The sequence below is a fragment of the Dreissena polymorpha genome, chromosome 1 (assembly GCF_020536995.1).
Source record: "Dreissena polymorpha isolate Duluth1 chromosome 1, UMN_Dpol_1.0, whole genome shotgun sequence".
Taxonomy (NCBI): domain Eukaryota; kingdom Metazoa; phylum Mollusca; class Bivalvia; order Myida; family Dreissenidae; genus Dreissena; species Dreissena polymorpha.
In genome coordinates this window covers 95324967-95343775 of record NC_068355.1, presented here as the reverse complement: position 1 = coordinate 95343775, position 18809 = coordinate 95324967, and the positions used below count along the sequence as shown (strand labels likewise).

At 34.7% G+C, this 18809-nt stretch overlaps 1 protein-coding gene across 4 annotated transcripts in view; it reads right to left on the bottom strand.

Moving 5' to 3' along the window:
• Positions 1 to 18719, bottom strand: part of LOC127841281 (SANT and BTB domain regulator of class switch recombination-like) — a 32237-nt gene extending 13518 nt beyond the window's left edge. Inside the window, exons 1-16 of one of the 4 annotated variants that reach the window (XM_052369988.1) lie at positions 18655 to 18719; positions 16397 to 16576; positions 16086 to 16245; positions 14853 to 14919; positions 14054 to 14094; positions 12983 to 13168; positions 12576 to 12634; positions 12064 to 12158; positions 11829 to 11894; positions 11551 to 11637; positions 11323 to 11388; positions 10537 to 10648; positions 9722 to 9925; positions 6368 to 6519; positions 2419 to 2533; positions 1714 to 1919 (exon numbers count right to left, since the gene is read on the bottom strand). In XM_052369988.1, the coding sequence (XP_052225948.1) occupies positions 1714 to 1919; positions 2419 to 2533; positions 6368 to 6519; positions 9722 to 9925; positions 10537 to 10648; positions 11323 to 11388; positions 11551 to 11637; positions 11829 to 11894; positions 12064 to 12158; positions 12576 to 12634; positions 12983 to 13168; positions 14054 to 14094; positions 14853 to 14919; positions 16086 to 16245; positions 16397 to 16543 (1763 nt within the window). In that variant the 5' untranslated portion in view covers positions 16544 to 16576; positions 18655 to 18719. Of the gene's footprint in view, positions 1 to 1713; positions 1920 to 2418; positions 2534 to 6367; positions 6520 to 9721; positions 9926 to 10536; positions 10649 to 11322; positions 11389 to 11550; positions 11638 to 11828; positions 11895 to 12063; positions 12159 to 12575; positions 12635 to 12982; positions 13169 to 14053; positions 14095 to 14852; positions 14920 to 16085; positions 16246 to 16396; positions 16577 to 17710; positions 18491 to 18555; positions 18579 to 18654 lie in introns of those variants that run through there. The other 3 variants (XM_052370000.1, XM_052369981.1, XM_052370011.1) reach the window with 3 other exon arrangements.
• Positions 18720 to 18809: the final 90 nt, after the last annotated feature.

Genomic DNA, 18809 nt, shown 5'->3' with positions numbered 1-18809 from the left:
CCTGTATCTTATGTCAATATGCATATTTGCTCAACTCACAGCTACAAAAAAATAGAACCAATATACTTTAGACAGAGTTTGCACAGATGAAGACTGACCCGTGTTTTATACGTTTAATAAAAACTGCATATGCTCTGAACAATGAACATTGAATTCTTGCTTATGGTAAATGCAAGTATGTAAAATAGGGCCGAATAGTTATTGTTTCCTAGGTCTCTTATGATTTGTAGTTGATAGTAAAGATTTAAATTCATAAAAAATAACTGCAACAATCCACTGTTTTAAATATCATCATTCTGCAATAAAAGAAATATGTGCTAACTATCTGAAGACTCATCCGACACTTAATATAGCTTATACACAATAAGAACAGACCCACACAGAACACATTGGAAGTATAAATTCAATTATTGTTTGCAAAATTACAGATTCATATGGTTATAGTCAGTGGTATAAGAAAACGCATGTTCATAAGGAATAAACTGCTAGAAATGAGAATGAACTGGTCAACAGTTTGATAATATTATGTACTTCACAAAAATGTTAAGCAATATATTAATTAAAATGTTGGCTCTAATATTTTACATACTGGTTTAATTTTTAAACAGATAGAGATCAATAGATTATTTTCAAAGAAAAATGTATAATTTACAGGAAAAAAAGTAAACCAAACTGAGCAATATATAGCCTTTAACACTTGAATATTGTCTACAATGAATGCTTATCTGCTGACATAGAAAAATAATGCAAGTTTATTACAAATACACTTGCTTCAATATATAATATATATTTTCATATGTACGGTGCAAGTCGTACATGTTATTTTAAGTCTGGACAACTTTCTGGGCGCGATCAACTGAGGCTAGAGTAAACGTCTAGCGGTTAAACCGCTGAGCTGTCCTCGTAATATCACAAAATATAATGATAACAATAGACATTTCCAAATTATACAATGTTTTGCGTTTGTAATTGACAAATTTTCAGGTTTTTAAATCATCAAAAGATGTATATAATGGATAATTTAGAGCATGTAAAATGTTCAGTATTCGTGTTTCCTAGCAAAAACCATAACACAAAAAAATTAAACCTGAAACAATTTGTTTTCAATTTTGTCAATTTATCAAAACGTGAAAAAGTCCCTTTCAATAACATAACCTGCAATATTTAATAGATAAAGCTTTGACATTATTGCAATGTAACTAGCAATACTAGAGTCAAAGACCAGTGGAAATCTCTATTACCGGGTACTTTAAGGTTGTACATTGGTCCTAATCTATACATGTTTAATGTTTAAAAAAAAAATCCAATGTCCATTTGTCACAGACGTATCAAGTTTTATTTTAAAATTCAAGAAACGTTTGACCTCTGGTTAGTACATGTTAAGCATAAGCCTCACATTTCTTTTGTATATGTGTTTATATGATTATAATTATTTCAGTTTTTGCTATTTGACAGACATCATGACCTGATCTTTGACCTCTGGCAAAAAACGGTAAGACATAATCCTCACATTACTTTTCACATTTATTCTTATTTTTATGAAAGTATGTTTCTATAAATCACAGGATCAAGTTTTTTGAGACAGACAGACTGTCAGACAGACATGACATATGTAAAGTAACCGTAGAATGCAACAGTGTAAAATTAAGGGACTTAAGTTGTAAATTTGTTTCAGAAAATGACAGTACTAGTGTATATAAATGTACAACTTACTCAAACCCAGGGGCATCCATGAGAATAGCTTGTGGGTCAATAGTAACCCTCGACCTACGCAAGCCCCGCCCCTTCTTGGCAGTGCCCTTGGGCTGTTCATCATCGCCAATCTCATCATCGCTCTCACCAAAGCCAGGATCATCATAATCAAACGAGACCTCCTTGTCCACTGTCAGTGCCTGCAGCCTCGGTACAGGGCGAGCAGTCTACGGGGAGATGTCAATCATACAATATTTAGATTTCGAAATATGTATATTTGTTGCCATAGCAACCAGAATTTTTGACGTGGGAACAAAATGACGTGCATAATGTCCATATTGCCATCTATCCATATTTGAAGTTTCATGAACAAATATTGAGAACTTTTAAAGTTATCGCAGGATCCAAAAAACTGTGACAGACTGACTGACTTACTGACACTCAGAGCTCAAACCACAAGTCCCCTCCGGTTTCACCGGTAGGGGACAATAAAAAATGTTAAAATGGTTGACACAGTATAGCATTTCTTAAAATTAATACATTTGTATATCTTGTAATATCTGAGTGCTTTTAAAAGATGTATCTTGAAAATGGAGATGTGTGTGTCTATAGACAGACTGATAGAAGTCCATAATGATTCCAGTATACCCCCCCCCCCCTACTTTTTAGCAGGAATTATCAAACATTTACAGTTACAACTGAGGACCAAGTCAGCAGAATACATACATCAGAAGCATGTGCTTCATCCTCGATGCCCGATATCACAGAGGATATGGCCACGCCCCCCGACCTTGACCTGCTGGCAAACTCCTCATTGGCAAACACGTTGATCTCCATCTCACTTGCAGAAATAAAACACAACTTACATGACAGGTGTATTAAATAAATGGTACATTATATATAAGAGCCCTTATTTGGAGGTACACTGCACATGATGCTGCAGTAAGGAGGATCCATCAAGACAATTTCCTGCCATAGCATGAATAGAGAAAATGAACCAGTAACAAAATGTGCTACCTTTTGTAATTGCAAAGTTTCAAAGAAGGGACAAGTTAGCAAATAATGACATTCATCACCACTGTTTCTTGCTAATGCCATGAGATACTTACGTGGGGTCATCCGTTAAGGCAAATTCCAAAATTGTGGAATCAATATGGATCATTTTTAATCTCTGTGAATTACAGAACAACAACAACAACACATGAAGTGGACATTGCAAAAATAAAAGTCTTTCATGCCATTAGCTTCATAAACAAATATTAGCAATGGAAAATTGTGTCCAGGCATTTAATTGCTGAAGTTATTGGGCTATTTCAAATGGAATATAGTTTATCAGATTTCAGGCTTTTGGCAAACAAAGCCATAGTAAAGTATGCATAACTAGGTATTTAATTTGTTAAATGTTAAATACACTACTGATCAATTATAGTAGTTTATACCAACATGCTTATTGTGAGAAAGAAAATAATAAAAGACATACATACCTGTGTGTATACAAAAAAATACAAATAATTACATACAAATTGCCACAAAGATGAACTGTATGTTGGGTTTCCATACTAAACTACCAACACATGTACAGATGTTTTAGAAAAAAAGTGTTAGTACCTTTTGCCCACGTTTCCATACTGAATTATAGTTAATGTTTATGAATCTTTTACATATTGTCAATACAGCTGTCTAAACAATACAATCAATACTGTTTGCAATTTTATATGCCATCAAGACTTTGATGATTAGACACATATACCAGACCTAAATTTACTCAATAATCACCCATTATTCACACAATAAATTAGAAAAAAACTTGCTTTTTTCAGTGTTAAAAATGCAAATAAATCATAAGGTTATAAGCATGTCGATAACTTTATGCTGTCATCATGACAACTGTTGGTGAAGGAATCCAGCATGCATTCATCTCCATGGCAACTTAAAGTGTGTACCCATACAAAGACTGAGACCCCATGTCAGGCTGCTAGTCTACCAGAATTGTGGGTAAACATTCTATCTACATCGTACATGCTTGTGCAGTGTGGTTTCAAACAGATACTTTCTAACACTGACAACTAGAAAATTAATTATTTTACATAAATATTTGTCTAGTGCTCTCGGGATAACATAAATTGTTGGACAATAAACAAGAAACAAGAGCTGTGTTTGTGAAAAACAATGCCCCCTACTGCGCTTTGAAGCCATATATTAGACCTTTGACCTTGAAGGATGACCTTGACCTTTCACCACTCAATATGTGCAGCTCCATGAGATACACATGCATGCCAAATATCAAGTTGCTATCTTCAATATTGCAAAAGTTATGACCAACCTTAAAGTTTTGGGACACACACATACAATGACAGACAGACAGGCCAAAAACAATATACCCCCAATCATTCGATCCGGGGGCATAAAAAGTAAGTGGATTGAAAACTGCTGATGCAATATCTGAGCATTTGACTGGGAAAATCGAGCTTAGTTATTGCCCATGAGCAAAGCATAGTCCCGGATCAGCCTATGCAGTCTGCACATGGAAGTCACTTTCCTATTTTTGGTATTTTTCTTTTTAAGAAAGTCTCTTCGAAGCAAAAAATCAAGTTTAGACGGAAAGTGTTGCTCCTAACAAGCATGAGCTGACTGGTTCTCCAGAGCATGGCTCATATTTATATAAAGCAGAGTACCGGTAACTTATATATAGTTCTGATAAAACTGGGCATAATACATGTGCGTAAAGTGTGAGATGATGGCATGATAACAGATAATGAACAACAGAAGTAATTAGGAAAAATGCAGTCTGCAAGAGCAATTCAAAGGTTATACAACATTTCATTGCGTCATATATCTAATTTTTTTTTTATCAACATTTACTTAATATTTAATAAAATGTGACGGGGCCACTAGCGTTTATTTCCCTTAAAGATTTTTTTCTACAGCAAAATTAATATATGGTTCTTATGGCTAATTTATTAACTTTTTTTCTCTATATAAAGTAGAATAACTCTGTATACCTTCGGTTTCAAACCTTTACAGTTTATACTTATCATGCTACCTGAAGTGCCAAGATAGTTAATTACAATGCTTAACAAATAATTACAAAATGACAATATTTAGGAATGACAGACACAAATATTTGTACAAAATGTGTAGTGCTATCTGCTAGTAGTGTTGAAATACATGAAGATAGCTTTAATGAAATATTAATCTATTTAAAGATAAACATTAAGATTGTGCAACAATATATTGATGTGCCTTTAATCTGTTATCTATATGCCAATGAGTCCTCTACATTTACAGATAGAAAGCTTGACATAACTGTACAACATAACAGTTACCTCGATGTCCAGTCCCAATATTGTCTGCTACAGACAGAATTAGTAACTTAAGTCTGATAAGCAAAAGACCAGGTTCTGAATTTCAATATTTAAAACATCATCCATTAACTTTTAGCTTTAAAAGTTTGCCAATTAAACAAATCCAAAGATTTGGTAATTTTAAGTTCTAAATATGGCTGTTATGGACCATCAGAAATTGAAATTGCCAGCAATTATTCCTGTCTCAAGTTTCCATTAAGAGTAAATAAAACTATAAATAACAAGATGTGTTTGTCAGAAACACAATGCCCCTTACTGCGCCACTTTGATACATGTTTTTGTTACCTTTGACCTTGAAGGATGACCTTGACCTTTCACCACTCAAAATGTGCAGCTCCATGAGATACACATGCATGCCAAATATCAAGTTGCTATGTGAAGGAACATAGAAGTTATGAGCATTGTTCGAAACCTAAACGCAAAACCTAAACGCAAAGTGTGACGGAAAGACGGACAAAGGGACAGACGGACGGTCCGATCATTATATGCCCTCCTTTGGGGGCATAAAAACATGATGAAGAGCATCAGATCAAAAACACGAATATTGTTCAAGTAACACATATCTACATTATATTTGAATGAAATTGAATGTATACATCTATAGGACTGCATACTTTCAATCACCTTACAGAGAGAAACTCCTGTGAAGAGTGTTCTTGAAAAATATTTCATTTCATAATGAAACCACACTGAACAAATATTTGTACATAGAACAGTTACTTCATGAAAGACTCACCACAAAAGTGTACTACCTAGGTTGTGTGTGCCACAGGTTTAAAGCATGACATGTTTTGCTTATTGTATTAAAAAAAAAACACCTCCAATAACAACTTGAAAAATTATATTCAATTTTATAGTAAATGCTTTATACTATGATTGTGAAACATGATTATACTTGTGAGTGATACTTAGATTGTTACTAAAAAAATATAGTTACAGTGTACTTATATATGGTAAAATAAGATAAGAAAACAATATGTCAACTAAGGTTAAACACCACAAGAAAACAGACCAAGAATAGCAAAAATTAAAAATTAATGTGAGGCGATTATAAATCAATATAAAAACATACACAAGAAATCAGAAAAACAGAGTAAAAGTTTAGAAATTAAGAAACTTCACAATTGTGTAAAAAAACTCAACCACACCAACAGAATGTCATGTTCTGCAACTGTGTCGCAACTGAAACCTTTAGGTCCAAACATTGCACTATAGTACCATTGAACCTTCCTTCTACTGGAGATCAAACTAAAACCCACATGGCACACAGAAAAAAGGTAAGGCCAGCTGCCATTGTGAACTAGAAATACCTGGCATCAGTCAGTCTTTGATATGGGACACAAATAGCGTCCCTGTGGGAAAGCAAGTCGTCATACACCTTGTTGAGCTGCCGTTGGGGATCGGAGTCACTAACGGGGTTCACATGTGACTCGTTCACCACATGGTCTCGCACCCTACAACCCTACAATAAAACCCATCATAATAAAGAATGACAATATCAGGAACTTTGTGATTTATTTAAACCTTACCGTAATTACTCAAGTTTTCGGACACTTGAAAATATTTATTTTTCTTCGTGTCCATAAATTTAGATTTGAAAATATATGTGTCCGAAATTTAGAGACAAAAATTAAATGTCTGAAATTATCATTATATTGAAATAAAAGCAACAAGAAACCGTCGGAGACGGGTGATGCTCCCCACAGTATTTTTTTGGTCACAATATTGCACTATATATTCAGATAAAAGGAAACATCTTGAGGGGAACTTTGGACAAAATAATACGATGGATGGTTAAGCAACTTAAAAATTTCAAAAGGCCATAACTCTCTAAATAAATCATCTAACCAGAACCCACAAATAACATGCACATCTCCTCAAGGTAGTTAAGCTTCCCATAAAGCTTCATTGAATTCCAGTCAGTAGTTGGGGAGAAATAGCCCGGACAAGAATTTCACTATATATACAACTTATAAAAAATTTCAAAGGGCCATAACTCTGGAAAAAATCATCCGACCATAACCGGCTGATAATATGCACATCTCCGGTTGGTAGTGAAGCTTCCCATAAAGTTTCATTGAATTCCCGTCATAAGTTGCTGAGAAATAGCTCGGACAAGAATTGCACTATATGTACAATGGACAATTTCAAAGGGCCATAAGTCTGTAAAAAATCATCCGACCAGAACTGGCTGATGATATGCACATCTCCTTTTGTAGTGAAGCTCCCCATAAAGTTTCATTGAATTCTGGTCATTAGTTGCTGATAAATGGCCCAGACAAGAATTGCACTACATGTACAGTTAATGAAAAATTTCAAAGGGTCATAACTCTGTGACAAATCATCTGACTAGAACCAGCTGATAATATGCACATGTCCTCTTAATAGTGAAGCTTCCCATAAAGTTGCATTGCATTCCGGTCATTAGTTGCTGAGAAATAGCCCTGAATTGCACTATATGTACAGTTAATGGAAAATTTCAAAGGGCCATAACTCTGTGAAAAAACATCCAACCAGAACCGGCTGATAATATGCAGATCTCCTCTTGGTAGTGAAGCTTCCCATAAAGCTTAATTGAATTCCGGCCATTAATTGCTGAGAAATAGCCCGGAAAAAATTGTGCACGGACAGACGGACACACGCACGGACAGACGAAGCGTTGACTATATGCTCCCCCCAAAAATTTTGGGGGAGCATAATAAATCAATGCACATTAGTGTGTCTACTTTAAAACAAGGGCTGTTTGTAAAACATGCATGCCCCCCATATGGGCTCTCCGTTGTAGTGACAGCCAATAAGCAGGGGTGTCAATTTACCGAAATCTAAAATCCTTAAATTCATCCTAGAATTTGGGGACCAGAGTCAAAAGAGTTTTAATGATTCATTAAATTATGTTTCCTTTGTAAACAATATGCCAAAGGTCAATAATTTGTGTCAAAGAGTGACATTTTGTGACAAGAATGCTTAAAATTACCAAAACAATCCTCTGATTTATATCAATATCAAAAGTTTTCCTTGAGGGCTTAAATCCTGAATTCAGGAATAATCCTGAAAATTGACACCTCTGAGCCATTGTGTGAACATGATTTTTGTCACTGTGACCTTGACCTTTGACCTAGTGACCTGAAAATCTATAGGGGTCATCTGCGAGTCAAGATCAATCTGCCTATCAAGTTTCTTGATCCTAGGAATAAGCGTTCTTGAGTTATCATCCGGAAACCATTTTACTAATTCGGGTCACCATGACCTTGACCTTTGACCTAGTGACCTCAAAATCAGTAGGGGTCATCTGCAAGTCATGATCAATGTACCTATGAAGTTTTATGATCGTAGCCATTAGCGTTCCTGAGTTACCATCCGGAAACCATTTTACTATTTCAGGTCACCGTGACCTTGACCTTTGATATAGTGACCTGAAAATCAATAGGGGTCAACTGCGAGTCATGATCAATCTACCTATCAAGTTTCATGATCCTAGGCATAAGCCTTCTTGAGTTATCGTCCGGAAACCATTTTACTATTTCTGGTCACCGTGACCTGGACCTTTGACCTAGTGACCTGAAAATTAATAGGGGTCATCTACGAGTCATTATCAATGTACCTATGAAGTTTCATGATCCTAGGCATAAGCGTTCTTGAGTTATCATCCGGAAACCATTTTACTATTTCGGGTCACCATGACCTTAACCTTTGACCTAGTGACCTGAAAATCAATAGGGGTCATCTGCCAGCCATTATCAATCTACCTACGAAGTTTCATGATCCTAGGCATAAGCGTTCTTGAGTTATCATCCGGAAACCATTTTACTATTTCGGGTCACTGTGACCTTGACCTTTGACCTAGTGACCTGAAAATCATTAGGGGTCATCTGCGAGTCATGATCAATCTACCTATCAAGTTTCATGATCCTAGGTCTTAGCGTTCTTGAGTTATCATCCGGAAACCATTTTACTATTTCGGGTCACCGTGACCTTGACCTTTGACCTAGTGACCTCAAAATCAATAGGGGTCATCTGCAAGTCATGATCAATGTACCTATGAAGTTTCATGATCCTAGGCCCAAGCGTTCTTGAGTTATCATCCGGAAACCACTTGGTGGACGGACCGACAGACGGACATGAGTAAAGCAATCTTTGAAGGGAAGCATAATAAAAACAACTTAACAGCTTTGCTTACTCTCGCCTGAAAATGTCCCCTACTGGCTCAACCATTGTCAGAAATATTTTTTATATATATATTTGTTGCCATAGCAACCAGAATTTTTGACGTAGGAACAAAATGAAATGACATGCATAATGTCTTTATTGCCATCTATCCATGTTTCAAGTTTCATGAAAACATATTATGAACTTTTAAAGTTATCACAGGATCCAGAAAAGTGTGACAGACACACAGATCGAAAACCATAAGTCCCCTCCAGTGAAACCGGTAGGGGACAATAATAAATGCTGTCTTCCAGTAAGACTTTTATCTTGCAATTAGAAAATATGACAAAAAAATTTAAAAGCTTGCCAGCCTGCCCGCCAGCCAGCCAGCCCGCCCGCCCGCCGTCATTCGCCAATCTAATAACCAGTTTTTTCCTTCGGAAAACCTGGTTAAAAATGAGAATCTCAGCAAGCTTGCAGAGCTTGTTGGCTTGTTTAGATAAGTGACATTTAACTACCTTGTTCTGTTGAGTGGGATCAAACCTCAGGCATTTCTGATGGCAGCAGGGGTAGGAGCCAAGAAAGGCAGTATCAGCTGCCTCATTGTCAAAGCGGGGAGCCTCTGGGTGGTACTTGCAGTGCCCGTAGTCCATGCATGAGAACATCTCCCCACAGCGACCACACGACTGGTAGTGGATCGTGCCCCAAATCCTCCAGTACACCTGTGAAGCACATGTCAATGCCAAACAGGTGTGGCAAAACCAATTGCCATATCATCCCAGATCAAGTACACTGCATTGAAAGTTTGACAGAATTTGCTATATAATTACCATAGGGACCATTCACAAGACCTATTACTTTCAACTTTCACTTGTTGACCTCTAAGTAAATAGGCTTTTTCTTTTATTCTTTTATCCCAAGTTATTAGCATATCAAGTATGCTGGCCATATAAGATCAAAGCAATACCTAGATATTGTGTTGAAAAAAGGTTCATGTTACTTTTAACTTCAAAATTCATACGTTTTCTCTGTTTCCCCTGAGAACACAACATATGGATATGGATTATATAAGTGTATTTCAAAGTGCTCTTTTGATGAAACTATCAATAATGGTACATGAACAGACAAACCATCAGACCTTACTACCAACAGCAACATTTATCAACTTTTCTGAGGCATATATATGTCTTATGTGTTTATGCATTATCATTTTTGTACAATTCCAAGTAGACCAAGCTAGTTGCTATCATAAAGTACATGTTGAAATACTCTACCATGTTAGCAAGCAAGTTATCAAGTATTATGCATATGTAACAAACGCCATTCCACTTACATCCCTCCATGATTTGAGCTGTGTTTTCAAGTCAATAAGATACTGATTGATATCAAATGTTGTATCCTTCACATGGCAGAATGTCAGCTGACCCCGCTTGTCAATTGTCATCCTGAAAAAGACAACACGCTTTTCACACTAACATGCAAATGTAAACACATTAGCAATAGGGAGCAACTTTAAATTGTTACAACTGGGTCCAACTTTGAATCTGCATAAATTGCAACTGCAGTTTTCAAAGCGTAAACATAGGGTTCAATAATAAATTTTAAATACCGGTACACTTTTCCAGTCAGGCTAGTGCCTTACAATTTGACTTGTCTTTACTGCATGGCTATTTGTCCTGACATTTAAAGATGAACTTATTATAAATTATCAAGTTTTCTGGAGTACTTATTATATTATGTAAGTTTTATAACATAAATCTACAGAAATATTTCCCAGAAGTTGTATTATAAATTCTTTTAAAATCATGCTACAACTAAAAGAGTGTCTCCATCTAAGGGGAATAATTGCAACAGAATGGTAAGATAACCTATACAAACTATATTATACATAATATTTGGGTGGAAACCAAGCCTTTAGAACTAGAAAAAAGGGTCTTTAATTCAATTTGATTTTTGATTGGACTAGTTTAGTTTAAACCTATTTATTTTAGTTTGATTGCATAGAAAGACCAAGGCTTATTTGAAACGCTCTCGAGTCTGTTTCCTGGGAATAGTACCAGTACTTGATCAAAATGCGAATCTGGGCTGCAAAGGAATACAAGCAAGCAATCTGACTCACCTGCTTGGCATACACTTTACCCTCGTCTCCAGGTTCCGGGTCAGCATTCTCTTGCAAACTGAACATCTGGAAAGATGAAAACAAATAGAAAAGGGGAAACAATAATAATTAACAACTAATAAATGGTAAAAGGCAGGATTTTAAATCAGCAATTGTTGAGAATACATTCACATGTACCAAAATACATAATATATACTGATACATTATTTGTACATGTGGTTTACTTACCTGAATAAGGTAGAGGCATTTTCTGGACAGTCTAGACAGGTGAAGTCACTTTCAAACAACTTCTCTAACTTTTTAGCAAACAGTTTACTGAAAAAGACATTTTCATCTCAATAAACTGGAAGTAACAAAATAATTACATATATCGAATTTTTAGATTGTTGTCATTGATTTTCTCCAACTTATGATCAAGCAAATAATATAACATTTAATGCACTCAGTGTATCTTTGCATTACCATGCTTTGCTGGTCAACTACATATGCAAACCAATATTATCTACCTTTTAAACTTATCTTTTCTGTCTTTGATGTCATCAGCCTCAGTATGAGAGAACAAATCAGCAATCCTGAAACAATAAATATGGATACCCAGCTTTCTTTCTTATTCTATAAATAAGAAATAAAATATAAATTCTATAAATTATACAACTGCAAACTTCTATACCAAAAATTGATATAAAGCCTCAATACAAAAGTGAAAACAAAAATGCTCAGCTAGTGAATATGGACAATTACCTGGCTACCAGTTTGTCATTGATGCAGTTCATGTTACATGGTGTGCTAACAATGGCACTCATGTTGCCATGGCAATACTCAATGCACTCCTGAACCTGCAAAGTCACTAGCATTATAGGCACATTTATTAATTGAATAGATCCCTTCAAATGTTTACAGACAATACATTTGATTATCCAGGAGTAAACTGTATATGAAATTAAACAATTTTAAATATTTTTTTTTTAGATATTTAACTTGAAAACATTCAGCCAAACTTTAAACAACACTAAAAACAATAGTCTGTCAACAGACTGATTTTTTTTTCTTTTCTAATTTCACAATTACTTCTTGAGATGTATTGCAATACAATATCAAAGCTACTTTTCTCTTCTGGCTGAATTAGCATTTTAAGCAGATAAGAAAACGTAACTCTGTATAGTATAAGTACAGTACAAGAAGTAGGAGAGAGTTATCTCTATAAAAATGATAATGCAGGACTGTAAACAGTCTTTAAAAACAAATGTACAAACCAAAGCATCCATTTTAAGAAAATCTGAAGAAATAAGAATGGAAATGACGTTGTTGGGCTCTGCAACAAAGAAAATAATTGTTAAAAACATTCATCTGGTAGACAAAGCTTGAAAAATTAAGATGTAAGCATTGCAAAGAGTGTCATATTCCCTTTCTGGACAAATAAAACAAGAGAAATTCTCAGTCAGCTTTCAATATGATTTTAATAATATTGCATTATTTATTCTTTCTTTCCCCAAGAAAACATTTATTTTTCACAATAAATGGCTCAATTCCCTTCTTTATTTAATAAATGGCAAGCAAGCCTTGTTTAATACAACAACCAGTGTGTGTTGTGTTTGTTATCACCAAAACGATGTTGGAAAAGGAAGAGCATAAAAGCCATGTACCCAGAAGATCAACATACCAAGTTTGGGCTTCTCTGCGTGGTCACCCCGTTTTACGTACTGCATAAGCCACTCAAAGATCTGCACGTCGCAGTGAACAGAGATGTCAACTTCCTCCCACCTTTGAGCATCCGTTGACAGGTACTCTGCGAAATACTTCATCTCCTGGACCAGTTGGTCACGGGGACACTGGAAGTCCTTCTTCACTGGCATATGGAAGGTTGAACATATGGGCCTTGTTCTGAGAAAACTGGGCTTAATGCATGTGTGTAAAGTGTCATCCCAAATTAGCAGTCCCCACAGGCTAATCAGGGACGACACATTCGCATAAACTTGATTTTCGGTAAGGAAGGACTTCATTGAAACTAAAAATTCCATAAAAGTGTAAAGTGTTGTCCCTGATTAGCCTGTGCTGACTGCACAGGCTAATCTGGGACGACACATTACGCACAAGCATTAAGCCCAGTTTTCTCAGAACGCGACTGATATGAACAGCTACACAATATACAGATACTCAGGGTTGACATTATTAACAGCTTCACTATCATATTACCCGGTTTTCGTGTATAATGAGGAGAAAGTCAGTTTAATATATGAATATTAAAACTCCAATCTGTAATTATAAAAGCGGTCCAATAGACTTGTAACATTATTATATAAAAAGAATACTGATTTAAATATCCAAAACAAATGAGGACCTTGTGTATTAATTTGATAGATATTTTGCTTTGCTGAGGTCTTTTACATGCAAGCAAGTATATTTTCACCTTAAAATATTTGGATACAATTTATGTGATCAGCTAAGATATTAATTGATACCAATCTGCCTATTTAGTCATATTTCTATGCTTTACCCAGTGAAATATTGCCTTATGCCTCCAAAGTAGAAAAATCATGAACATTGCAAATCTTGCATTGTGTAAATACAACAAAAGAAAACATAAAACCTTATAAGATTTAACATGATTTTCACATCAAGTGCATCACATTTTTTATTAATACAATGAAATGGACATTATTCTCATTATAGGTGTGTTGATACTTTCAGCATCATACAGAATGCAGAGCCCGACCTATAAACGGCTACTTACAGTTCTTTGCTTCATCACATACGTGTATCACCATCATTGGGCTGAATTGCAATAATAACATATGTGAGCTTACACTGTCACAGCATCATTCAAGAAGTGTAATGTAACTCTATGGCATACAATAATGAAAAGATTATTCGGTACCATTCCTGAACAAACAATTGTTTACATATTGTTGGGAAATCTTGCTAATACCAGAGATTTGAAAATTAATTCATCCGCTTTCTGTTATTATTTGTTTTATCCTGATGAAGGCGTAAGCCGAAACGTTGATAAAAAAGGAAAGAAAAATATGTGTTTTTGTTGGATTTATCATACTAAAAATTAATTTATGAAATATTTCAGCTAATGTAGTGAATAATATTTATTGTTTTTGGTAGAAAAGTTAATTAATAAAGATTAAAATAATGAATATGTTCACAAGCACTGTATCCACAATATCAGGAATATATTTTTCATGTTTGGAAGTGAATTAAAATCTGAATACAACCATAACCAACTAAATCTTTTGTTATTTTTTATGTAGGATGAGAAAAATTGCCAGATTTTTACCATTAAACCATTGCAAACAATAAACCAATATCATGATTTTTATACCCAAGACATGAATGACATGTCAATACAAAATCATTTCAATTCATGATTTAGAACAAAATTGTTTACATTTCTGTGTGTTCTGCATTTTTGTTTTTACATATATAGGGCTTTTTTGTAACAGTATTGAAAGAACACTTTGCTTTTTTTGAAAACAAAAACAAAACCAGACTGTAAACTGCATGTGTTAAAGAATGCAACTAACCCTTTGTCTGAAGATTTGGAATCGCCGCCGCTGTCTTTCCCATTAGCTTCCTTGTCATCCTTGGTTCCTGCAGCGATAATCTTTAACGTTATAATCAATACATATCGACTTCACAATGTATCGACAAAACAAGTTAGACCTTGGAAGTAAAAAGGCATGTTCATATTGTCCAACCAGTAACCAATATGTCAATATTGTTATGTTAAAGAAATTTATCCCTCTTTTATGGCGAATTCGGTTGATTAAGCCCTGTGTATTAAATTTCTGCTATAAACCACAGCACGAAATCACGCCATTTTCCCGACAAAATGATGTCATAAATCCAGCGAAATTATCCAGTTAAACTAATTTTGTTTAAATAAAAAGGTTTACTGAATAAAAAGTGGGATTAATAGAATCATAGATTAGTGTTGATTATAGATCAGGTTGATTATTCGCCAAGGCTTGTGCTTTTTGTTTTCTAAGCCTCGCATGATAAACCTGATCTATAATCATCACTAATCTATTATTCTATTTATTCCACTTTTTATTCAGTAAACCTTTTAATTTAAACAAAATTAGTTTAACTGGATAATTTCGCTGGATTTATGACATCATTTTGTCGAGAAAATGGCGTGATTTCTCTATATTTTAATTGTTTGGCTCTACATTTTTTAACTTACTACACCTTTGAATAAACACATGTGATCTATTGTCCTCATTTTTATTAGAAAAGGAACACACATTAAGCCCAGTGATTTTTTTTGCCCAAAATTACAGCCACTTACAGGCTGCTTCCCAATAGCAAAAAGTATCATATCTTCCCCAAAACCTGACTAAAATGTCTCCCCAGAAGATGTAGAACTTTTCCAATAAACTTATTAATTGGTAATTCTGTAACACTTTATAACATACATTTGTAAATGCAGTGAAACAACCAATTATAAACAATTAGAATTCTGTTATTTTTAATCATATATCATAATAATTTTTCGTTTTTCCTAAAGGAATTGTTTATCCTGCTATTTTTCCCAATCCAAAGGCGCAGGCTGTAAAATATGAAGCCAAGAAAAATCACTTAAGTCTTGAAATACCTGGGAGGTATACATGTTAATGACACTGGGCACCATGATAATAGTAAAATGACAAACATGTCAAATGTAAAATCAAATTTATTAATTATTTGGTGATCATATGAAAGCAGGCAAATGAATTTTGTATAAAGTATAATAATGTATTTGACAGATATATTACCTTTAGATTTCAAGGCAGAGTTTGGTCTGCTGCTTTTAATGGCATCTGGGTCAGACATATTCGGCAAAATAGAACTGCCTTGACCATTCATGGATTTTTCAAATGTTTCAAAGGGAAACACCTCCCCACTGAATAACAGTTCTTCGTATCGCCTGGCAACCTGAAATGTTGTATCTAGACATAAGTTTTGCGTAATTCACTTCTACTGAACAACACAGCAATATTGAACAATATGAAATTGATAATAAATTTAATCAAACTTTATATATGAAATAGAACACATCAATTTAAAACAAATTGATCACACACACCATTCCACCTGTTGTGCCAGGCACAAGCTTTGCTATGGCTTCCCAGTTTTTGCTCTGTATATTGTTGAAGTCCTGGGAGGCAATCAGTGTCTTTAAAATGAGATCAAGGGCTACACCAACCCTTGACATTGGCTCCACTGAACTCATTGCAAGTGATTTAATATAACAGTATTTCAGCACCTGCAACATAATCTTTTTATGAGAGCAGAATTTAATTACATTTACTTTTGACCTAGATTTATTGATTTAATTAAGAAGCGACATAATTTAATGCCCAATAAAATAGCTTTTTTTTTTTCATTTAGAGAATGCAATAATTCAACCATGACTTATGTTCACTAATAACTAGTGAATAAATTTGGGGATTAAAATTAACATTATTTTTTACATTGAAAAGTTATAAATACATTTCTTTGCGAGATAACATGAGGAAGTACACAGTTATTTAATAAGTTCCAGAACATATATTAATAACATACATAATGTCTAATTTATTAAAGGACAGGAACATTAATTTGTGGATTCAAAGAATCTAAGGCCCTAGAAGTTATCTATGTCAGAAAGTGGCGACCAAAAAATCTGGGCTCTGAGAATCATATAAACAGTTAGGATCATTTCAATAAGGGTGAAACTCACATCTCAATATTTATTTCAACTGTTCTTGTATTACTACTCTATCTTAGTATACTGTCAAGGACTTATTCATGTTGTTAACTTAAGATAAAGATTACTTAATAATTTTCATAAAGTATAAGTCTGAATTTGAAAATAAAAAAATGCTAGTCTTTCTAAAATAATTCCATTGTTTTTTCATTACAACGTCTTTATGATTACATGATTAAACAGAATCTAACATTTTAGGTTTCAAATTATGACCACAAATAATTAACGTACAAAAGGTAATAATCTTGAAACACTGTAGAAATTATCAAAGGTCCCTTTGTAATACAATTATTTCAACTAAATCATGTATTTCATTATGTATTTGTTTTAATCCACATATTGAAAGCTGTGCTTAAGCATCATTTCTTTTATTACAATGGTCATCAGAATTTCAGATGAAGCTGCCCCTCTTACCGGTAGTTGCAATAATTTAACTCGCAGCGACCCTCTGGGTCGCTGGGAGTTACAACTGGATACGGCATATTTCATGTCAAGTCTCCCGACCGAATTCCAGGGGGTACTTGAATTGGTAATCATACATGCCATACGTCCCGGATTGTCCGGGACAGTCCCGGAAATGAAGAACTTGTCCCGCTGTCCCGGAAATCTGTCAAATGTCCCGGAATTTACAAAATCTATATATACATGTACCTTATCTTAGGCTTAACTGCACATCGACTCTGTGTATATCTGCAGCGTCTCCATGACAATGCCTACCCGAATAGGCAGACTACGCTACCTGTCAAAATCGATCAATTAACAGGGGCCCTGTTATCATATCGATTGTCTCACGTTCGCGGTCAAACAGAAAAGGCGGCATTGTTTAATGTGGTTGTTAATTGACTTTAATCTACTACGTCATTATTTCCCGCTGCGTAAGGGCAGAGTATAGTTGTTCACACATCTGAAGCCCAACAACGAATTAATAAAGGCGTATCAACAACTTCGCGTTACACACCGGTCTTAATAACAATAACACAGTGACGTCACCATCTATGTTTAGAACGCTTACACTGAAAACACGTGGCTTGTATCTAGTAACGGAAGTAGTAATGTTTAATTTGACGTTACTAGAAGTGTATTTCGGATTGGCTTTCGAACTTTTGCAATTAACGATGCGAAACAAAAAAACGTACCAAATATGCATATGTCTATAAATATCGCATCATTTTATACATGTCCCGGAAAATCGGCAAAAGTCCCGGACAATTTAACTCAATGTCCCGGAATTGGTCTGAAAAATTATGGCACGTATGTTGGTAACATTAATTTGCGCATGTGTTTGTTTCGTTGTTTTAGGTTGATTGAATTCGTTTTTATGGACAAACGTGAGACTTATTCTTTTTACATTGAATTTGGCTAAATCAGGAGGAACTCTAAGCTGCACATATGTTCCCATAAAAGCTCAGAGCATTCAAGAAGAACTAAGCCCCACTAAACTAAGTTGGTTAGAGTTGCATAATCAGTAGATCTTCCATTAAAACAATAAAACATACGTAACAAGTAAAATCAATGCATCTTAAAATCAAGATGTTGTTAGCATATTTTCATGTAAATTGTGATTCTAAAAAACACTTAAAACCAAGTTACAGCACCGTCTGTCCTTTTGACAATTGTTGTTTTCCAAAACTAAGGACTCAGTGTTGCGACAAGATTTAAACGAAACTATTTATGACGGCATTTATAATATCGTCTTATTTGTTGAAATAATTAATGTATGTACGATATTTTATTATTTTTATTATGTTAT